Raw genomic sequence first — 22,798 nt, forward strand, 5'->3', positions numbered from 1 at the left:
CTGAGTTTCACTGAGAGAGTTCTTGTGGTGCTGGGTATTGAAGCCAAGGTACTCCATCAACTAAGCTATTTCCTTTGCCCAAAGGTTAGCGTTCTTGATAGAAACCACAAGGCAGGTAATACCAACGCGTTTTACTGGAACTTATACTCTACCAATGTATGGGGAAGGCTTCTTAGATAGGCTCGCGGAGAACATGGCAGACAGTCGCCTGGCTGCTTCCTCACGTGGGGATGTGTCTGCTTTCTGATTGTAGCTTGTGTTTGTGTCTGATGATGACTAGGTCCTAGCTGTCTGTCCTAGGGTTTCAGGGCTAGGGTTGGGGATGTGGAGGACTGCCACTTCTCATGCTGTGTTCTCTTCATGACTGCAGCACCATGGCTAGGTCCTTCCAACACCACCACCGGGAGGCCCAGCAGGAGCGTTACACAAGGTAGGTCTTTCCATTGTCTTTCACAGGAATTTGAACCTTGAGCAGAAGTTCAAAGGATCAGAGGTATATGTAGTCAGGGCCGGAGAGATGGCTCAGTGGTTAAGAGCACCTGCTGTTCTTCCAGAGGACCTGGGTTCAATTCCCAGCATCTACATGACTGCTCACAACCATCTATAATTCCAGTTCCAGGGGACCAGACAACTTCACACATACACACGTGCAGGCAGAACATCAATGTACGTAAAATAAAAACGAGAGGTATATGTCGTCCTTAACTGTTTCCTCACGCCACTGTTCCCCTAAGGATGTTTATTCTTAGGCATCCATTTTATTAGCTAAGCTTGATGCTTGTGTTCTTTTAGTTTACATGTTATTACCATTAATTTGTAATATGAATCTTTTGTGCTCCCGAGAACTTGACAAGAATCATTACACTGGGAAAAGTAGTGTAGCAGTTTGAGAAACTGGATTTTCCAGGATGCTCTACTTCTTTACTTCCAGGATGGAATGTATATTTTAAACTGTTTTGTTGTTTTGTGTCTGTTTTCAATCTTGTATTTAAAACATTAAGGCAGAATTACAATTTCCAGAAAAAGTTTGCATGCTAAAGTTTCACTGAGAGAGGGCGACAAGTAACAGGTATGCTGATATCAAGTTTCGTTCCAGCTGTTTGATAGCTGGTAACAAAATGATCTTTCTCTAAAAACGTATTTTCCACATATCTCCTACATATACACATTCCACATATATATCTTACTATGAAATCATTACTTAATATGTAATTTTAGGCAAGCAAATGTGTAATACATGATTCAGTAGTCTTATGACAGCTATCACGCTGTAGAGCAATCTTTGTATACTATAAAGATGTATTATTTTCATTGGTTAATAAAGAGCTGACTGGCCTGTAGCTGGGCAGGAAGAGATTGGGCAGAAGAGCCTGACTAAGGATGCTGTGAAGAAGGAGTTCAGAGTGTCAGGAGTCGTCAGCAGATGCAGAGGAAGCAGGAGATGGATATGCTGTGCTGGAAAAAAAGTATTGCCGTGTGATAAAGTGTAGATAAGAGATATGGGTTAATTTAAGTTGTAAAAGCTGGTTAGTAATAAGCTTGAGCTTTGTGCCAAGCATTTATAATTAGTATTAAGTCTCTGTGTGGTTATTTGGGAGCAGCTTCCGGGACACAGAAAAATTCCACCTACATATGTCACTCATATATCTGGCGGCACCTACATCCACATAAGACCTGAGAAATTTCTTGAGGGGTAAGAGGAAGGGTTAACCAAGTGAAGTGTCCATGGAAGTGCTACATTGAACGTACTTTACAGCTCAAATACAAATGGGAGTAAGAGGAACTAGAACAGACACGATATGAAAGATTGTGAAGAAGGAAATACTAGGAGCTAAAGGTAGATTCTGCTGGGGGAGTGGGGAGGAAGGATGAGTTCCCTAAAACTGAGGATGCGTGAAGAAGTCGTATGAAAAGCCATGTCTTTTGAACTAACAAAAAACATAGTATAAAAGGAGTAAGAGCAGAGGCACACTGCATGGCTGGACATGCTGCTCTCAGAAGACGTGGGCTATTAAAGGAACATCTCACTTCAAAGCATGGGTCATCTCCCTACAAGTTATAGGTCAAGAAAGTTCCAGAGTCCTTCAAAGACTGTACAGTTATTGCATTGCTCTTGGCTACCTTAACTAGGTGGTGAGACACTATTGCTCAGGACACCACATACTTTCCTTGTGGTGAGAGATCCGTCCTGAATTGACCGGGAAACAGTCTCCCATGACTGCCTTTCATAGTGCCGGAAAGTGCTGTTCAGGCTGCTGAGGGAGAAGAGATATCCAAGGTCTTTTCCAGCTCCAGACCATGCATGCTCCATCGCTGATCTACTAGGAAAGATGTGCCCACTGGCACAACACTGGCAAGAGCGTTCATTGGATGCTATAGTTAGCTTCAGCTGTCAGCTTCGAGGGAACCTCAGTGGAAGGATTCCCCAGATCAGGTTGGCCTGTGTTCATGTCCATGAAATATGAAAATATATTTTTCTCTTTTCTTCTCTTTTCTTTTCCCTCCCTTCCTTCTCCTTCCCTTCTCTTTTCTTTTGTAGAGACGATTCCACTATGTACCTCTGGCTATCCTGGACTCAGTTGTAGACCAGGCTGGCCTCTAACTCACAGAGATCTGTCTGTCTCCGCCTCCAGGTTTCTGGGATTAAGGCAGGTGTGTGCTGCTACTGCTTGGTGGTGAAATGCTTAAAACTGGGGAAAAAAAACTTCAAAAAGAAGAATTGGCCTCCAGTGACCTCTGGTGGCTACAGCATATAATTTTTGCCTCCCTTTAGCCTTTTTCTTTTCTTTTCTTTTTTCTTTCTTATTTTGTTGTTGTTTTTGTTTTTTGAGACAGATATTTTCTGTGTAGCCCTGACTGTCCTGGAACTCATTCTGTAGACCAGGCTGTCCTCAAACTCACAGAGATCCACTTGCCTTTGCCTTCTGAGTGCTGGGATTAAAGGCGTGCATCACCATGCCCAGCTGTTACCTTTTTTCTAATGTGTAATGAACACAGAAGTACACTGAACGGAGCAGTGACCATACAGGTCAGAGTCATTGCTCTGGCTAGGACTAAATGGACAGCCATGGAATGGGAAACCCTAGAGTTGAATTGTGGGATATATATATATATCTTCTTTGGCTTCTCAAGAATCCACTTAAACATATTTTCACAATTATATACACGCACACAAAGTATTTTGATCATGTTAAACTAGTTTCTGTCTCTCATTCCCCTTCAGTCCTGGTAGCCCTTCTCTTCTGTTGCAGGAGGTCCTCCCACTCCTCCAGCCTATAGCCGCTGAGATACCAGCCCATTGGGGCGTGGTCTAGGCGTAAGTCACAAACAATGCCACACCAATTTGAAATTATGATTAATAGGTTGGTATTTATTTAAAGGGGAAAAAACTTACAGATCGCCGTCCCAGACAACAGCCCTCTACACAACCAGGAAGGGAGTCTAGTTGCTGGCGGAGCAGGAAGTGAAGAGAGAGAGGAGAGGGAAGTGGCAACTTTTTTAAAGGGAGAGAGACCACGCCCCAATGGGCTGGTATCTCAGCGGCTATAGGCTGGAGGAGTGGGAGGACCTCCTGCAACACTCTTAGTCATGTCCTTCCTGCTGCTCTCATGTCTTTGGTGCATAAGCATCCAGGCACGTGTATTTACTGGAGCAAGGGTATCTTACCTGTGGCCACACCGTTGAGGAATGGCACGTGTATTTACTGGAGCCACGGTAACTTACCTGTGGCCACACCGTAGAGGAATGTGGCTCTCCCTTCCCCAACAATCATTAACTTCCGTCATCAGGAGCCCCTCCAAGGACCAACTCTTTAGGAAAAGTTATATTCTTCCTCCATAGCTGAGAATCCCTATTAGAGAGATGATGTTGATAGTGCTACATTAAGACTGGATTTGGGTACCAGCTGCTCAAAATGATTCCAATTTGGTTGGTTAAAACGATGCACCTTCTTACAACGTTGTGGCCAGAACTTCAAATAAGAACTTCATAAAAATCCTACTGAGTACTTATAGACTATTTGCAATTATACCAGACAGTAGTCTTGAAACTTAACCATCATTTTACTTTTACAGGATCCCATAGAAAGAATATCACCCCCATGACAGCTGGAAGTATTTCTAGAAGACAAGGTCCCCTCTCCTAACAAAGTTTGTCCTCAGGGTTAGGGACATCAATTAGGGATGGATTACAACTGGTATAGAGTTGGAAATTGGGGTAGAAATTATGTAGGCTCAGGGATCGTTTTTTAAAAAAAAAGGGAAATTGGATTGGATAATGGGTACATTAGTATGAGCTTACACTAATAATAATAGTGAGTAATACAGTGAATACTTGTGAGGTATTATTTATAGGCAATTTTTATTGGTATAGATTCTTATATATTGATACAAATTCAAATTATATTGAATACTCCTATTTCTGATTACAATTGTTTGTACACCTAGGCAAAGTTATTTTGTCAGATTGTATGCATGCATGCTTCTACCTCTGCTTAAGGCATTTTGTATATTGATATAATTTTAGGATATATTTATCATATTGCAATATACATTTCTACCTCTGATCAAGATACTTATATATTGCTTACATTTTGAAGCCATTGTCCTCATTTTCTTTACAGTTTAAAGATTGTTTAATATTCTATTATGAAGTCTTAGTCTTTAACCTATATAGGTATTAAGTATTACAGGTCTATAGTCATCCATGTTTGTCATACTTATAAGACTAATCAGTTTCTTTAGATACTTAGAGATACAGAGAAAGGTAATCTTCAGCCACTTTAAAGATCTGTAGAATATGGCATTTAAATAACTTAGGGTTCTGTTGATGTGAGACACGATTGCTCCTGGCAGCACCAATCTACTCCTGAGAGAATGTTGAGCACTGAAGACACTCCACTTGGAGCTTGTTTTCTTCTTGGCAAAACTGGCCTTTGAGAAAGGAACTGCCCATGCCTCAACCACTGACAAAATGCATGGTGTCTGGACTGGACAAGCAGGATACAAAAAAGACTGCCAAACATTACCAAGACCTGGTAAGATGGTTCTGAAAATATTCTTGCCTCTGAAAATGGTCTGTCAGTTACTCTAGGTCTTAGCCAAAGTTGGTTGCTTCAATGTTGCAAATGAGACTGGGTGATTGCCCAGGTAGCCAGTTGTCTCTGTCATTTAGTGCACATTTTGGAAGTTGATTGATTGTACTTCCTGTCTACTCTAGTAAATTTTTTCTTAAAGATTTATTTATTTATTTACTATGTATAGTGTTCTTTCTGCATGTTTGCCTTCAGGTCAGAAGAAGGTGCCAGATCTCATTACAGATTCTTGTGAGTCATCATGTGGTTGCTGGGAATTGAACTCAGGTCCTCTGGAAGAGCAACCCCTGCTCTTAACCTCTGAGCCATCTCTCCAGCCCTACTCAAGTAATATTATTTCCCTTCTCAGGTCTTCAATGGGGTTGGCGACTAAATAGTCGTAGTTACTTTCCTCTCATGACTTGACTAAGGTATTTCAAATATGACTTAGACTCCTTAGTATAGGATAATTATTGAAATATTTAGCATATATTTCTTGCTTGATACTGTTTATGCTGGTTGTGATTCTAATCTTTATACCTGATATTTGTTCTTATTGCAAATAGTTTTTTTTAAAATATTTATTTATTTATTATGTATACAATATTCTGTCTGTATGCCTGAAGGCCAGAAGAGGGCGCCAGACCTCTTTACAGATGGTTGTGAGCCACCATGTGGTTGCTGGGAATTGAACTCAGGACCTTTGGAAGAGCAGGCAATGCTCTTAACCACTGAGCCATCTCTCCAGCCCCCTGCAAATAGTTTTGTATTAGGCTTAGAACTCTATTATTTAAGCGAAAGAGGGAGGTGCTGTGGGAACTCTTTCAGCCAGTAGCCTTTATAATACCAGCCCACTTGGGCGTGGCCTCTTATACTATAAATGCCGCTGCAAAGCACAACATGCTTGCTCTCTCTCCCAGCTGCTGGATTTGGTTCCTGTTCCCTATTCATGCAGAGGACTGTGATCTGTGAGTCTACCCCTAAATAAATAACCCTTTATTATACTCAATTCTGAGCTAGAGTGGGATTATTTTATAGCCTCCATCATCAGTAGCCACTGTAAAATATGCTATAAAATCTACCCCAAAAACCTTTTTTTTCTCCTTAACTTTCTCTCTCTCAAGATAGCCTCATCGCTGTTTGTATTTGAAGCCGTACTCTTTAGCAATCTTACTATGGAAAGATTCAAGCTTCCGATTAGATATAATTCTTTGAAGAGGCCTGTTTGCCGTATTTATCACTTCTTGCCTTGTGTCCCACCACTAATATTTCGTGTCACTCCCCCCCCCCCCGCCCCAACTCCGGTGAGATTCCTTTATCAGTCAACAATCCTCAGTTTCCCTAGGTCTCCCTTTCCCTTCCTCATGGTAGCCTTTCAACTCAGTTCCTCCTCTTTGCAGATCTACCTTTTAATCTTACATTTTGTGGGACTAAGCTCTCCTTGTTTTCCTTCTATGTCTGGATTTTGTTTTCTGTCTTTTGCTGTCCCTATACTTTCTCCTAGGTACTCTCCCCCATTTTTGTTTAGTTCTGTTTACACCTTGTCTTTAGGTGATCTCATTCACTCCTGATCTTATGACCCTTCTTCTCTATTTTCTTCTCTCAACTCCAAATGCAGACATTCAACCACCTGCTTTATATCTCTGATGTCTAAGAAGCATTTCTAGCATAACAGGGCTAAAAAGTAACTCTTAATTTTCATTTTGTCTTCTCTTACCTAAGCCAGATGTTAGCCAGTGATAACATCTAGTTACCTAAGCCATGGTAGGCATTCTTCCTGATTCGTTCAAAGGTCCTAATCCCCATCTAACCTACTTGTTACCGTCTTGCTCCATGTGAAATCTACAATTTAGCTTGCTTCTGTCTCCATCTCTGTAGTATCTCCATTTTTCATCTTAGCTTGGCATAATAATCTCCCGATCACATCTGACCTCTAAGATGTTTGTCAAAGAACAGTCCGATAAGATAAGTTCTCTGCTTCAAACCCTCTGGTGGCTTCCTGTTTCCACAGAGTAAGATTAAAACTGCTTCTGAGAGCCTAAAATTTAAGTGACTGACACGGTAGTACCTGACCTAACACGGTTCAGTTGCACATACTTTTTGTCTTTGAGGGTGAAAAATAGCACATTCTGAGTGTTGACTGTTTCAATACTAGCTGTAGGCATGACATTCTTGTGACTCAGCAAGGGCCATGCAGTGAGCTGCAGCTTCCATTTGGCCTCACCCTCCTCCTCAGCACACTAAGTTGCTACATTGTGGTGTTTAGTAAGTTCCACATATGGGTTGCATCTTCCACTTCCCATCCCTTGAACTTACTATGGCCTGATCAGGATGTGGCCTCACTCTTAAGGAGAAGAACATTCTATCCACGTCTCACATTAGATTATCCCACTGTGGTTCAAGTTTATTATATTGTTACCCAATAACTTTAAAACATACTGTCTCATCCCAAAGTTTTTATACTTTCTATTTTCTCTGTCCAGCTCCTAAAGCAATGTAGGCATAAATTTCTGTCCCACCCAGTCCTGCAGCCATTCAGTCCCAAAGAAACACGCAGAGTTTGGCCTATTGCTCAGGCTTATTACTAACTAGATCTTACAACTTGCATTAACCCATAATTCTTGTTGTGTTTAATCATGTGGCTTGGTACCTTTTCTCAGTGAGGCATTCTCATCTTCCTCTGTGTCTGACTGGTGACTGCATCTGCCTTTCCTCTTCCCAGAATTCTCCTAGTCTGGTTGCCCCACCTATACTTCCTGCCTGGCTACTGACCAATCAGCATTTTATTAAACCAATATGAGTGATAAATCTTTATAGTATACATGACCATTATCCCACAGCAAAGGGACTGTACTTATTTTTGTGTAAAGTCATGTTACTTTGTGATGGTTGAACACAAAATGTCAGTCACAGTGCTGGAAGGACTCATCCCTTGCTAGCAGTGCTGTTTGGGGTGGTTGTGGAGCCTCTGGTAATGTAGGTTGTGTGCCAAGATTAAAGTACAGCTTTGCCTCTGCTCCTGTCTCTGCCCGGATTCAGAGACAATGGACCGAGAACAGGATTCCATTGGCTCCCATTACTGCAACTGCCATACTTTCCCTGCTGTGATGCACTGATGTTGACTGAGTTTTCTGTCCTGCTCGGTTCCTGCAATCATTAAGTCCCAAAGAACTCACACAGAAGTCTATATTAGTTATAAACTGATTGACCTAGTAGCTCAGGTTTCTTATTAACTCTTATAACGATATTAGCCCAGTATTCTTGTCTATGTTAGCCATGTGGGTTGGTACATTTTATGGTGAGGAAGTCACATCTTGCTTCTTCTGTGGCTGGGACAGGACAGCAGAGGAATGGGCTTTCCTCTTCCCAGAATTTTCCTGTTCTCCTTAACCCACCTCTACTTCCTGTCTGGTTGTCCTGCCTGTACTTCCTGCCTGGCTACTGGCCAACCAGCATTTATTTAAAATATAATTGACAGAATACAGACCATTGTCCCACACCACACTGAGATCCTCTACAACTCTGAGCTGAAACCAACCCACCCTTCCTTCCTTGGTAGGTTACAGCCACAGAGAATCTATAGACACTTTTTTAAATAATCCTTTTCAAGGGATACTTTGTGTATGGTAGTTCTGCTACTACAGGACTGTTGAATGTTTAGAGTCTCTCAGCACTTAAGACCCTTGCTATTCTTAGTTTGTAACCCACACATATTGTTCTAAAAAGACTTTCTCTCTCATTAGGACTTTTTTCAGTTCTTTTTCCTTAAGGCTAGATTCACAAGCGACATCCAGGGATAATACACAGTTTTTTTTTTTCCTTTGTTGGTTCGCTTGGTCAGAAATGCCTCATTTGTGTGATACGTTTACTTGAGGACAATAAAATCATCTCCCACCTTTTTACTTTATCTTGTGAAGTATATGTGTATCTGTATTCATCTCAAACAAACTTCAACAAAACCTGAAAGTTTCTGTATGATTTTGCTCCTGTTAGAACAGAGTAGCATTAGTCCCAGGAGCCTTTACCTGCTTCATAAAACCTCCAACTCTTGAGGTTTCAGGATCCTGCTTAATTTACAGATCAGGATAACATATAATAGCTGTTTGGAATCTAAACCTTGTGCTTTTCAGCGCTCCCTTCCCTGCAGCTCCTCAGGGGCTCACTGCTTCCAACCACGAACGGTTTCTTTTACATTCTGTTTCTTTGGAAATGGGATAGAGAGAGCAACCTTTCCTTTTTCCAACCTTTACAGTGTATCTTCAAATCTGTTAGGTCCCAAACCTTGGGACAAGTGAGTAAGGTGCCTATTTAACATATCAACGAGGACTTAGAGCCTGGTTCTCCCAGCATTGCTTAGTCCCTACCTGGTACAGTCTGTGGCTTGGCAAATCCCGCCCTTTACCCTGAAAGTGCCCCAGAGGTAACATTCTGGTTACCGCTCCCTCCCCTCCCACTTTGAACCCTTCCTCCTCTTGGCTGCGGAACCCAGTTCCCCTCTCTTCCCTCTCCTCACACGGCTTAGTTTGGTCATGTTCACTCTGGACTCACCCAGATGTCTCTGCCTCTATGCGCTCACCTTCATCTACAATAAACTTTCTCCTCCACCATAGCTAGGAACAATCATGCCCTTCCTTTTTATTTTTCATAAAAAATCACCATAATTCTTAAAGCACGAAGTAACACTAAGGTATCAAAATCACTGGGCGACAAACCGCATTGTTTAACTGTCTAAAACAAGACTGATATAGAGAACGTGTTCACAACAGAAGAAACGGCCATGATCAAAACTAAACTGAATAATTTGAACTCGATCTTGATCAAGCTCTTATCTCTTTGAATGAAACAGGCACAGTAAAGACATCCAAAGAACGGCTCCCGTGGGTGAAAAGTTTGCTTCCAAAAGCAAGGCTGCTTCTTGGGAAAGTCGAGGGCAAACACTGCAGACCAAGGGAAAAATGCGCTCCGGTTCTATAGCGAAGCATTTCAAGGACTCGCCAATACATAACTGGCTAGGGCAGCTTGTAGCCTGGGAACTTGAAAGCCTTCTGCAGCTAGCCAACCTCCACCAAAAAAAGGATGATTCTGAAAGCTCCATGGGAGAGGCTAGGAAGGGACTTTAAGAGAGACGCCCAGACCAACTGTGAGGCTCTTAACATCTTTCACTGGAACAACTCCAGAGTTCTGGTCCCCCAAGCCTCTTCCCAAGGTCGGGCATCTAGGTCGCTTCCAGCTTTATTCCCTCAGGGGCTTGAAGAGAGTAGCTACTTGCTGAGGGGGACATTAGCATAAGACTGGCGTCTACCAGCACCCGAGGTCCCCCACGCCAGCTCTCAGGCTCCCTTCCGCCCCGGTACCCGTTCCCCTGTCCCCTCCCTCGCCGCCTTCAGCTTCTCTGCGACGTCCCGGACTTCCTGGACCGTGGTGGCCTGGCCGGCAGGACGGCACCCGCACCTTCTCCCCGCCCTCCCGCCCGGGCGGACCCGGGACGCCCCCGGCGTCGCTCCGCCAACCCCGCCGCGAGGCGGGCCCCCAGCGTTCCGGCGGGCTGCGCATGCGGCCTCCCCAGCCGCTTCCTCCCCGGCCCGGGGCTGACGGTTTGGAGCCCGCTGACAGCTCCACGATCGGCGGACGCCGCCTCGTCTTGTGCTTCCACGTTACCCTATCGGGGACGGGGCGGGGCGTCGGCGTCCGCAGCCAATGGGCGCCAACCACGACCCAGGCGAGCCCGGGCGCCCCGCGACCCGGAGGGAGGCGATTGGACGGCGGCGGTGGCGGCGCTCGGGGGGCGTGGCGTCTTCGGGCCCCGCCCCCCGCCATTTCCGCCGCTGGGCGCCAGCCGCCGCCGAGGCCCGGCCGAGGGACCGAGTGAGCGGACGCACGGCGGGCGCTGGGCTGCGGGCTGTGCGCCGCGCGGGCTGCTGGGCCGCGCACCTTCCTGCTGCTCGGCCTCGGCGCCCTTGGACATGGTGGCCCCCGGCTCTCTGGGCAGCCGGCTGGGCGCGGTGTTCCCGTTCCTGTTGGTCCTGGTGGACCTGCAGTACGAAGGTGAGTCCCGCCCTGCCCCGGGCCGAGCTCCGGGTCCCCTGACCGGGCGGGAGCGGCGCACGGAGTGGGAGACGCGGGGCTGGGCGCTGGGCGGGAGGGCGGAACCGGCGGAGGCCGGGCCCGAGCCGAGGACAGGGCGACCGGCGGGCCGCGAGGCTGGGACGGCGGCCTGGGGCGCCCGCGGGGAGGGATAACGGCGGCCGGCACGGGACGGGTGCAGGTCGGACGGAGCGGGCAGACGGCTCGTCCCTGGAGTCAGCGCCCCGCGTCGGGTGTGCGACTCAGGCTGCCGCCTGGAGAAGTCCATGCTGGGCTGGCTGCTCCCAAGTTGCGGGGCTCGGTGCTGTGGTTTTGCAGTTCCCAGCATGGCGTCATTCAACTTTTTTTTTTTTAAATTGCTGGTGCTACTTTTTCTAGTTCTCGGGGCGGAGGGTTGGGGTGGGGGAATCTCCTTAAAAAGATAGGGAGCTCTTACATATCACCCTGGCCTCCAGACTGGAATGTTGGCTACTCCCAGCATACTAGCAAAACAGGAGGCCTGTCCCAGCTCGGGTGTAAGCGGGGAGGACTTAGGCATTGAAGTCCCGAATGCCCATTGAACAGTGCTTCCCAGCTTGGTTACTGTGCTGTAGTGATATATCTGTCCTGGCCACTGCTCCTGTACTCATTCCTGAAAGTGGGGAGGGGAAGGGGATAGTTGTCAAGGAAAGTAAACAATTGACTGTTCCATGGGGGGTGGGGATTGAGGGAGTGGATTTGGGACTAGTTGATGGGGAAAGCCTCAGGAAAGTGTCTGTGGCATTCTTTCTTTGTGAAAAAGTCATACTATTTTGTTGTTACATCTCCATTAAAGGTAGGCTTTTTGTTTGTTTTGGCTTTCCGATGCCCGTATGTTCTTTGAACCTCAAGTCAGATTTTGTACTGAGACCAGTCATTGGCATTGGAACCAGCTTCAGTCTGGAGGGGAGTGGAATTTGAAGGCCTGGACCGCTTTAATATATAGATCATATATTTGAATTCTCTGGAATTTTCTAATTCTTTCCATCCGTGTTAATTATGCTCAGTTATCGTTAATGACTTATTTTGGATACTTAAAAGAATGTTGTTTATGTTGTGTTTAGTGTCTGTTTTGTTCAGATGTAGAAATGCTTATTTTGGTTTGCTTTACCTTTTCAGCAGTGTGTAGATCAGTCACTTCTTACAAATTATTATTCTCTGTATGATTCTTAAGGCGTTCAGCACTTCATTTCTCACTGTGGTATTTCTGTAAAAAAGCACTAATGGCGCCTCTCAGGGGAAGCCAAAGGGTTGCCTTTTCAGGAGCATTCGCAGGTGAGGGAGAGAAGAGAGCCTTTTTGTAAGCCCCTCCTCTTCTTGGAGATATGTGATAGTGTTTACACATGGGGAACTGGTGCTCTGAGAACTAAGGACAGTTTATCTCGGGCTGGAGCAATGGGTAGATTGTTTGCTGGTCTTCAGAAGACTGGAGTTGGATTCCCAGCACCTGATCAGGCTACTCACAGTTATAATTCCAACTCCAGGAACATACACACAAGGTAATTAAAATCTTTAAAAGTAAACTTTATCTCATTATGAACGGGACACAGGGAAATTATTGGTAGCCTCGTTTCCAGTCATTTCAGAGTTGTGGCAGGTAAGAAAAATAAGCGTTTTAAGTTACCAATAGAAAGTGACAGAAAGGTGATTCCTGGCAGGTTCAGTACAGTGGTTCTTCCCAGGTGTGCCAGCTTGTGATCTCAGCACTCAAGAGGCTGAGGCCGGAGGATTGTCATGAGTTTAAGACCAGCCCTAGTTATATCATGAGTTCTAGGCCAGTCTGAGCTACAGTGTGATACTTTGTCTTAAAAAAAAAGAAAAGAAAACATGCTCTCTCTCCCAGAAGGTGGTCCTCCAGCTGTGTGTCAGAATGTCATGTGGGGGGCAGGTAAGAGTTCTAGGCACACTTCGTCTTGATGGAACCTGGAAATTGCATTTCTACAAGGATCCCAGATGACCACATTTTGAGAGCCTCTTAAATTAGAGGTCTGCTATTTATTAGACCCTAAAGTAGCAAGTCATCAGCTTAGATTTTCTAGAATAAGTTAGCTGTGCCTGGTTTTGAGGGAGGCATATAGGTCAGTTGCCCTGCTCTACTTTAGGCTTGGAGAGAGGACAGGGAGTGTGAAGCCCAGGGTCATAATATAGGAAATATTGTTAGTGATTAGCCTGATCATTTTTGTTTTTGTTTTTTTTTTCTGATTTAAAAATACCCTTTTAAAGTAGGCTTTTCTGTTATAATCTACAGAAGGAAAGCACATGTCATGAACTGAACAGCTGACTCTCAGCTTCTCTTTCTCAGAGCCTTCAAAACAATTTAGAACTTTTGAGTAGAAAGAAAATTTTAGGGACTAGAGAGATGTCTCAGTGGTTAAGAGTGCTTGCTGGCTGCCCTTGCAGAGGGTGGGACTTCAGCGCCCATCATTACAGCTGATTGTAACTCCCAACTCCAGGGCTGAGGAGCTGGAGCACATACTGTCTCTTACACACAGAGATACAAATAAAATAAAGAAAAAGAAGACATTAATATCCACTTTAACATTCTTGCATTCCAAATAAGATTATTTAAATTTGTGGCTTCTTCAGTGAGTGTGAATACAGAATGAAAAACACACATTTTTTGTTGCCACCGTTTTATCTTTTCTTTTCTTGACATGTATCAGGAACCCATTTTTAAATTCACTGAATTAAACTGATTAATCCATGTATTTTGGCCACCATGGGAAAGACTTGAAAATCTATTCAAAACAAAGACTGTGATACATTTTGCTTAAACTGATAAATTAAGAGTATATTTTACCTTTTGTAGGATCTCTGTGATACTAGTTAAATATGAAGAGAATTTTTTAAAATGATTTTAAAGCAGTTTCTATAATCAAATGGTCAGCTCCCTAAGATTATTTTGAATTATTTAGCAAGCTAGATATGAAGTTAGAGTGTCTGAGTTCGGCTCACCAGCTGGCCTTGCTGAGCTGCCTGGTTAGAGTTGCTCCCATGCTGTCTGGACAGGGCTATTCTGAGACGGGGTGCCCTGGAGCTAGTGGCTTTGATTTTCCCATGTAAAGTTAATCGTGGTTAAGTTTAGTTTCTGCTATCATGATCTTTTAATTAATTGATTGGTTGATTGATTTGTGTGTGTGTGTTTTATTTGTTTTTGTGTTTTGCTTGATAGCCTCACTCTGTAGCCCAGGCTAGTCTACATGGACTCTGGAGTTTGATTTGTAGATCAGGATGGGCACAGCCTGTGGGGATTCTCGCACCTCTGCCTGCTGAGTGCGGAGGGGTGGGGGGGGTACAAGCATGTCCCCATCACACCTGCCTTCTTTTTCTTTTGATTCATTCATCAGTAACTTAACTGTGTTTCCATAGAAATGTTTCAGGGAGACCCAGTTACCTGCCCTTTAAAACGGAAACATTTATTTCAACCATAAGTTTATTTTTCTTTCTGTATCTTTAGAAACTGTCTCTTTTAAAAATAGATAAATCTGAGTTTGTTGCTTGGAGTTTTGGAATATAAAAGACTTGTGTCAGCAAGGGTATGCTCTATGGCACTGTGATGAGGTGTATATATGGTATAACATTAATGGGATACCTTAGAGTTCACAGAAGAGGGAAGTATCAATATCTTTTATCCATTTTCTAAAAGCTAAATAGTTTGTCACTGCAACCACGTGATTACACTTGACTACAAATACTCTTAAATTTCTCTGCTCTTGTGTTTTTGGCTTCTTACCTGGGAGATCCCAAAATCCATTAAATTCAAGCTTGACTGTCTTTCTTGTACCTAAGAGCTAAATGCAGATGGAGACGAATAACTGTTAATTTACTGTTAGTCTCATTGTAGGCACCCAGGCTCAATCTCACCTGCACACTCAATACTGCTAATATTCTTACAATTCTTTACTATGTCTGCTCTTGAAAACTGAATCATTTTCAGTCCTTTCCCATGAATAACCAAGTCCAGTTTAAATTCCCCTTCTCTTACTCCATTTATTCTTAACAGAACCGGGGGAGGGGAGAGTTGAGTCTGTGCTGGCACATGTGTGGAGGCCAGAGGAGAACTGCAGGAGCTGGTTCTCTTCTTCTTGCATGTGGTGTGGTCCAGCGATCAAGTCTCCCACACTTGGTGTTAAAGCCTTCCCCACTGAGCCAGCCTGAAGACCCCGCTTGCCTCATTCCCTTAGATCCGGTCTTTGTCAAGGACGGTTTTCCCTTCTTTCAACAACAGCGCCCTAGCTTACCGGCCTGAGCGCCTCAGCTTGATGGTAGTTTTCATTATGAGAAGTCCTAGGTCACTTCATAACCTGTGTTGGTGTTTAAAACTCAAAGTTTTTCAAGCTGGTTATGAACTTGATGTGTTTCCCAGGCAGGATTCAAAGTCAGTGTCCTGCCTTAGCTTCTCTGCTGTGAAAAGTACCTTCTGGGTACTCACACTGAAGACAGGCTGGGTGCTGCGGCTTTACATGGCAAAAGGACCAGCTTGTTCCCTGCTCATTCCCTTTAAAAAGGCACCAGTACATGTCTGACGCCACAGACTAGTAACTTACTTCCCAACCATTGTAATATCACCACAGTGGGTGTTTCTGCAGGTGGATTTTGGGATATTCAGAGCCGGTTGTTCTCTCCCTTGCCATCACCCCTTCCCCTCCCCTGGATCCCCCCATCACCCCTTCTCCTCCCGTGGATTCCCCCATCACCCCTTCCCTTCCCTAGATCCCCCCATCACCCCTTCTCCTCCCCTGGAACCCCCATCATCCCTTCCCCTCCCCTGGATCCCCCCATCATCCCTTCCCCTCCCCTGGATCCCCCCATCACCCCTTCTCCTCCCCTGGAACCTCCATCATCCCTTCCCCTTCCCCTGGATCCCCCCATCATCCCTTCCCCTCCCCTGGATCCCCCCATCACCCCTTCTCCTCCCGTGGATTCCCCCATCACCCCTTCCCTCCCCTAGATCCCCCATCACCCCTTCTCCTCCCCTGGAACCCCCATCACCCCTTCCCTCCCCTAGATCCCCCCATCACCCCTTCTCCTCCCCTGGAACCCCCATCATCCCTTCCCTTCCCTAGATCCCCCATCACCCCTTCCCTTCCCTGGAACCCCCATCACCCCTTCCCTTCCCTAGATCCCCCCATCACCCCTTCCCTTCCCTGGAACCCCCATCACCCCTTCCCTTCCCTAGATCCCCCTATCACCCCTTCCCCTCCCCTGAACCACCCCATCCCTTCCCTCCTCTGGATCACCCCATCCCTTCCCTCCTCTGGATCACCCCATCATCCCTTCCCCTTCCCTGGATCACCCCATCATCCCTTCCCTCCCTTGGATCCCCCATCATCCCTTCCTCTCCCCTGGATCCCCCCATCATCCCTTCCCCTCCCCTGGATCCCCCCATCATCCCTTCCCCTCCCCTGGATCCCCCATCATCCCTTCCCCTCCCCTGGATCCCCCCCATCATCCCTTCCCCTCCCCTGGATCCCCCCATCACCCCTTCCCTTCCCTGGGTCACCCCATCCCTTCCCCTCCCCTGGATCCCCCCCCATCGCCCCTTCCCTTCCCTGGCTCACCCCATCCCTTCCCTCCTCTGGACCCCCATCACCCCTTCCCTTCCCTGGCTCACTCCATCCCTTCCCTCCTCTGGACCCCCATCACCCCTTCAGAGGACAGCTTTTGGGAATCAGTTGTTTTTTGCAGGGATCAAACTTGGGTAGCCGGTTTGTGGCTAGTGCCTTTTTCTCAGGTGAGCCATCTCATCAAAGATTTACAATTAGTCATCATTTTAAACAAAACATATTCCTTAGTTTACTTTGATGATTTAAAAAATATAAATAGTATATGAATATACTTTGCTGGAAAAAGTGATCAAATGAAGCCAGTCTGTATAGTGTATCTAACACTGTTCTTAGTTCATGGAACCACAGTTCTGATTCATAGCTGACTCCACTCTATCTTCACACTCAGCCAACATAAGCTCTTACAAACTTCAGCTAGACCTTCAGTCTCTTGCTAGAGCCCATTCTAGGACTTTCCTTATCACTCACATAAAAACCTAAGCTTCTCTCTGTACCTTGCATTTCCATCGATCTTGTACATGCTCTCTGTCCTTCCCTCCTTTACTGCTGTCTGTGACCTCGTCTAGTTTCCTTGGAGTTGGGCTTGCTCATGCCAGGCTGGTTGCACTGGCTTGTGACCTGGGTGTGATTTTGGCCTGTGTCATTCAGCACTGCTCTCCAGCCTTCTTATTTTTGTTTTAACTCAAGCTTATTGACCCAGGGAGCCTGCTTGACTGTCTGTAGTGATTACTCCTTTCCTCGGGCATTTTGTCTCCTAGCATCAGATTGGCACTTAGGAAATCATCTTGTTTATTTTTTGTTCTCCATTGTGTCCTTGCTGCTAGAGCTGAATTTAAATAGATCTTGCAACCTTTTGAATCTGTAAGATTATTAATTATATTTATTTTAAACAATTTTTAAAATATTTGTGCTACTAATTTTGTTTATTTTCGTTCTTAGTGTTAGGCTGTTTAAGAACTGGCCCTATGAGCTGGGCGGTGGTAGCACTCAACAGGCAGAGGCAGGCAGAGGCAGGAGGATAGCTCTGTGAGTTCAAGAAGACCAGCCTGTTCTACAGAGTGAGTTCTCCTGGATTGCCAAGGGTACACAGAGAAACCATGTCTCAAAAAAAGAAAAACATTATTTTATGAACTTCTTTGTGTTTCAGAAGTCCCCATTACCAATCTGCCTGGCTCTGGTCCTTTTTGTTTGTTTTATCAGAGTTTGGTGGACTCAGAAGTACCTGGAGTCTATCCCTGGTTCAATTCAGAGAGTGCATTTGAATGATGTTTCTCAAAGTCCACTAACTAAGGTTCCCTGTGCTTGCTGGAATATGAAATTCCTTACTCACGTATGTGTTCGGCAGCTGTGTAGATGAAGTGCCACCTCCGTTACCGTGTGCCACCTCTGCGCCTCCCAGCCCGGGTTGTGCTCACTACATGACATCTGCCTTTTTCTTTTCTTTGTCATCGTGTCTGCTATAGCTGTGTGCATCACCTTCAAATTAGATCTCTAATCACATTGTTCCTGAATATAGTCAACGCTTACAGATGATCTATTCCTATAAGAGATATTGTTATTGAACCTATATAAGTAGCTAAGTTTCCATAAATTGAGAAGATTCCCTGTACTTTTCGCACTTTTGCGTATATACTCCAGAGAACTAGGGGAGAAAGCTTTGTTGTTTTTAAACAGTACAAACAGAGCTTCCTTAGAACAGGAAGGGGAAGCTGTTTCAAGTAAGAGGTTGAGAAGAGCTGTGTGGTGGTGCATGCCTTTGATCCCAGCACTCGGATCCCAGGCGGATCTCTGTGAGTTTGAGGCCAGCATGGTATACAGAGTGAGTTCCAGGACAGCCAAGGCTACACAGTGAAACCCTGTCTTGACACCCCCCCCCCCCAAAAAAAAAAAGTTGAGAAGAATCAATTTTAACTGCATTCAAACCTGTGTTCCCACTACAAATACTAGGGTCCAGTTATTTATTAATCTGTGCCAGGAGAAACCTGGTGAGGCTTGATGAGACAGTGAATTTAACTGTAATTTTAGTTTTGCAAGTCTTACAATTTTCTGGCTGATTTTAGCTAGACCAGCATTGTGACTGAGGCAGGGGCAGGTGATTATTGTTATGGACTAATTATATATTCTCTCTCTCTCTCTCTCTATATATATATATATATATATGTGTGTGTGTGTGTGTGTGTGTGTGTGTGTACATATATATATAGTTATGGAATCTCCCAGGTTGACTTCAGCCTAGAATTAACCCTGAGCTTGACATTCTTCTCAGAACACTTCTTGCACTGCAAAGACCCCATCCCTTATCACAGTCCCAGTCACCCTTTGTGCCGTTATGGCCAAGCATAGGAGACACTTGGCCATCTAAGAGGGTCTTATTAGGCTGTCAGAGTCACCAGAGTGTAGCTGAACCAGCTGTAGGGCTTGAGTGGATCACTAGCATGTCACTTCCCTCTGTCTTGGGGTCAGGGTTCGAGCAAACACCTCCGAGCACCTTTTGGTGGGTCTTTGTCCCGGACTGTTTCCAGGGCCAGTGTAACAGTTTGGGCCATTCAGGAAACAAAACACATAGTAGTTCTAAAGGGGCCACTGCAGGCATGACTCAGTTGCTCTAGTGCTTGATGTAGAAGTTTGAGGACCTGAGTTTAGTACCTAGCATCCAGATGTGAAAAGAAAAGTAGGGCAGGATGATGTGTACTTACAATCTCCACACTGGGGGTGCATAGACTGGTGGGTCACTGGGGTTGGCACACTAGCCAGGTTGCCAGGCTTCAGGTTCAATAAGAGACCCTGTCTTAAAAAAAAAAAAGGTGGAGAGTAAGTGAGGAGGATACTTGATGTCGACCTGACCCCCCACAATGGTACAAATACGTTTTCACACCACACCAAAAGAGTTTGTAAAGGGTGAGCTAGGTAGAGTCTTCCCTTTTTATACAGTGCAACAGTAACTAAAGATGTGGGAAGAACAGTGAGACTCGTCCAGGATTGAGAGAGGCTGCCTGGGGAAGAGGCTCTCTCCTCAGAACTGGGGTTCACATTTTGTTCACTCCCTGGGGAAGAGGCTCTCTCCTCAGAACTGGGGTTCACACTTTGTTCACTCCCTGGGGAAGAGGCTCTCTCCTCAGAACTGGGGTTCACACTTTGTTGAGCTGTGGTTGCAGCTCAGGTTTGCTAACAGTGAGACCCTGAAACCAGAGTTGACTGCAGTTGATGGAGAACAGAAAGCAATCATACCAGTGTCGATACTTTTCTGTGTGGATATGTGGACAATTGTGAAGTTACAGTGTGACTGTGCAGTGTCATTGTTGGGAGGTTGCTGTGTGAGAATGCTCCTGTACACTGTAAAGATTTGTCACTTTTATTAGTTTAATAAAATGCTGATTGTCCAGTAGCCAGGCAGGAAGTACAGGCAGGGTGAAAAGACTAAGAGAATTCTGGGAAGAGGAAAGGCAGAGTCAGTCATCAGCAATACACAGAGGAAGCAAGATGAGACTGTCTCATTGAGAAAAGGTATCAAGCCATGTGGCCAAACAAATAAGAATTATGGGTTAATTTAAGTTGTAAGAGCTAGTTAATAATAAGCCTGGGCTAGTAGGCCAAACCCTTTGTAATTAATATAGGCCTCTGTGTTTCTTTGGGACTGAACAGCTGTGGGACCAGGGGGACAGAAACTTCCCTCTACAAATAACACCCAGACGTTTGATAAGAATTTTCACATAAAGCCTGAGGAAACTTTAAAAAAAGAAGATTCTAGACAGATAAGAACAGAGTCAAGTGTAGCTTCTTGGTAACCATCTTTTCTCCAGTAGGTAGCAGAAGCCAGAAAAACAAAAGAGCACACCAGCAAACAGAACCAGGAGGCACCCGTCCTTCCTACAGTTCTCTCTAGCTCCTTTGTAGCAAACTACATTGACTTTACTGTGAAGGAGGAAGGCCTGAACTCTCTGGTGCATTATTGTGTCAGGGTAACTGCTGAAGGAGGAATTCAGAGCAAAGAGACAGTTTATAGATAATTGGCCTACTTAGTCATATTCTACTTAAAATGTCTCTGGTCTTCATGGAGTAAAATTCAAAGCAGGACATAACAAGGCTTTTAGTCTTTGGTTTCATACCGCTTTATTTTGTGGCTCTGCTACAGTTATCCAGGTCTCCTTGCCGTTTTTGGAACGTATCTGGGTACCATGAACTTAAAGTCTTTGCGTTAGCTGCTACTACTTGGAAAGTCTCCTTTTCCTGCCTGCATGATGGGCTTCTTACTTCCTCTTAAGTTGCTCGGATGTTGGCTTTTCAAGGAAGCATGCTCTTGGACCATTTCCGTTTGTTTCTCGCCGTTGACACTTGACTTACTCCACAGTAATTTTTTACCTGATTATACAAGCTATTGTTCGTTATGTCTGTGTCCTCCCACCGTAATGTCGGGCACTTAGAGGGTTCAAAGAGCAGGGCTCCCTTAGCCCAGTGCCTGGTGTGTTGTCATTGCTCGGTGTCCTTGGATCTTCATGAAGATGAGGGTCTAGCTTAGCAAAGCCGTTCTTAGACTGTGTGGTGTGTGTCTGTGTTCATGTGGAAGCTGAGTTAGTATCCGGTCTCTTCCTTAACCATGCTTCTTCAGATTTTATTTCCTGAGGCTGAGTCTCCCTGAATCTAGTCTTCCGTGTGGTGTGCTAGCTGGCCATCTGCACTGAGGATCTCCTGCTTGTGCATGGGCTGCTGCGTCCTGCTGGCGTTTTTGTGGTTGCTGGAGATCCATGTCTGGTCCTCATGCTTACATAGCACGCATCTCATCAACTGAGCCAGCTTCCCAGCTTTAATTGAGCAGAATAATGTCACCAGTACTCTAATCTAGTTTTCTTTTATTCTTTCAGCTGGATTTATTCCTTGGGTTGGTTTAATGGAATATAGGTATATTTGGGAGCTTTTTATATTCTATAAAATGAAACATATTACCTAAGCAAATAAAATGAAACAGTGTGCTTCACTGTGTCATTTTCATATGGCTGAAGCAGATTAATGTTATCTTTGACTATTTATTAGGGTTACAGTTGCTTCATGGGAAGTTAACTCATTATTCTGTTTTCCTTTTTAGGTGCTGAATGTGGAGTAAATGCAGATGTAGAGAAACATCTTGAACTGGGAAAGAAGTTACTTGCAGCTGGACAGCTAGCTGATGCTTTGTCTCAGTTTCATGCCGCAGTAGGTTGGTATCATACCCCAAACGCTCAGTTGCTCTCTTCGGATTGATAGTCAGAGCTTCCATTTTGGATAACACTTAAAGCATTATTACATGTAAAATAAACCATTAAACATATTTTCAGGATTCTGGGTGAATTAGATTAGTAAACACAGAATACATGAGCGCACGTGCATCTAACGGAAGGGGTATGAGTAGGCTGGAGGGAAGGCTCTGTGGAAGAGCGTGCACTGCGTCTCCACAGGCCTAAGGTTGCTTCCCAGCCTCTTTCTGCTGACTGGAACTTCTGATGCATCTGGGCTCAAGCACCTGTCCTCATATGCACATACCTCCACATAGACACACACATGCACACACAAACGCACATGTGCATACATACTCTTTAGAAACAAATCTATGAAACACAGAGCTCACTGAGGCTTAGCCATGTATGCATTAAGAATAACTCAAGGTTTTGTCATTCTGAAAAACTCCATTCTGCAGTGGGCAGTAGTAATTCCAGACCTTGTGGAGAGTCAGGAACCATTGAATGCTCAGCTCTAAGTGGAACTGTTTATCCAGCCCCTCAGAGCTCAGAACGTAAGGAAGATGGCAGAAAGAACATCAGAGGCAGAAGGGCATGAAAATAGCAGAGGGGCTGTGGGGAGAGGAAAGAGACAGCAGGAGTGGGAAGTAACAGGAGCGAGTCTGTTGACCGGAATAGGATTCAGTGTATTCATAATAAAAGTTGCCATTATGTTTCATCAACATTTAATGAAAAGCGAGATTCTTACGAAATCTTTGTCTAAGCAGACCTCACATAGTGTGCTATTCTCTTCTTTGGCTAGGTGATGAATACAGTCATTGCTTTGGTTTTTCCAGATTGGAGATTTT

General features: G+C 44.9%; 1 protein-coding gene across 1 annotated transcript in view; it reads left to right on the plus strand.

Moving 5' to 3' along the window:
• Window positions 1-10,879: 10,879 nt before the first annotated feature.
• The window catches only part of Dnajc3 (DnaJ heat shock protein family (Hsp40) member C3), a 32,146-nt gene continuing 20,227 nt past the window's right edge, over window positions 10,880-22,798 (plus strand). Inside the window, exons 1-2 of the mRNA XM_041676924.1 lie at window positions 10,880-11,116; window positions 21,821-21,931. Coding sequence (XP_041532858.1) covers window positions 11,035-11,116; window positions 21,821-21,931 — 193 coding nt within the window. The 5' untranslated portion in view covers window positions 10,880-11,034. The remainder of the gene's footprint in view (window positions 11,117-21,820; window positions 21,932-22,798) is intronic.

Source organism: Microtus oregoni, unplaced genomic scaffold, assembly GCF_018167655.1.
Source record: "Microtus oregoni isolate MIOR12 unplaced genomic scaffold, Mior012 000001F_ref0000356, whole genome shotgun sequence".
Classification (NCBI taxonomy): Eukaryota; Metazoa; Chordata; class Mammalia; order Rodentia; family Cricetidae; genus Microtus; species Microtus oregoni.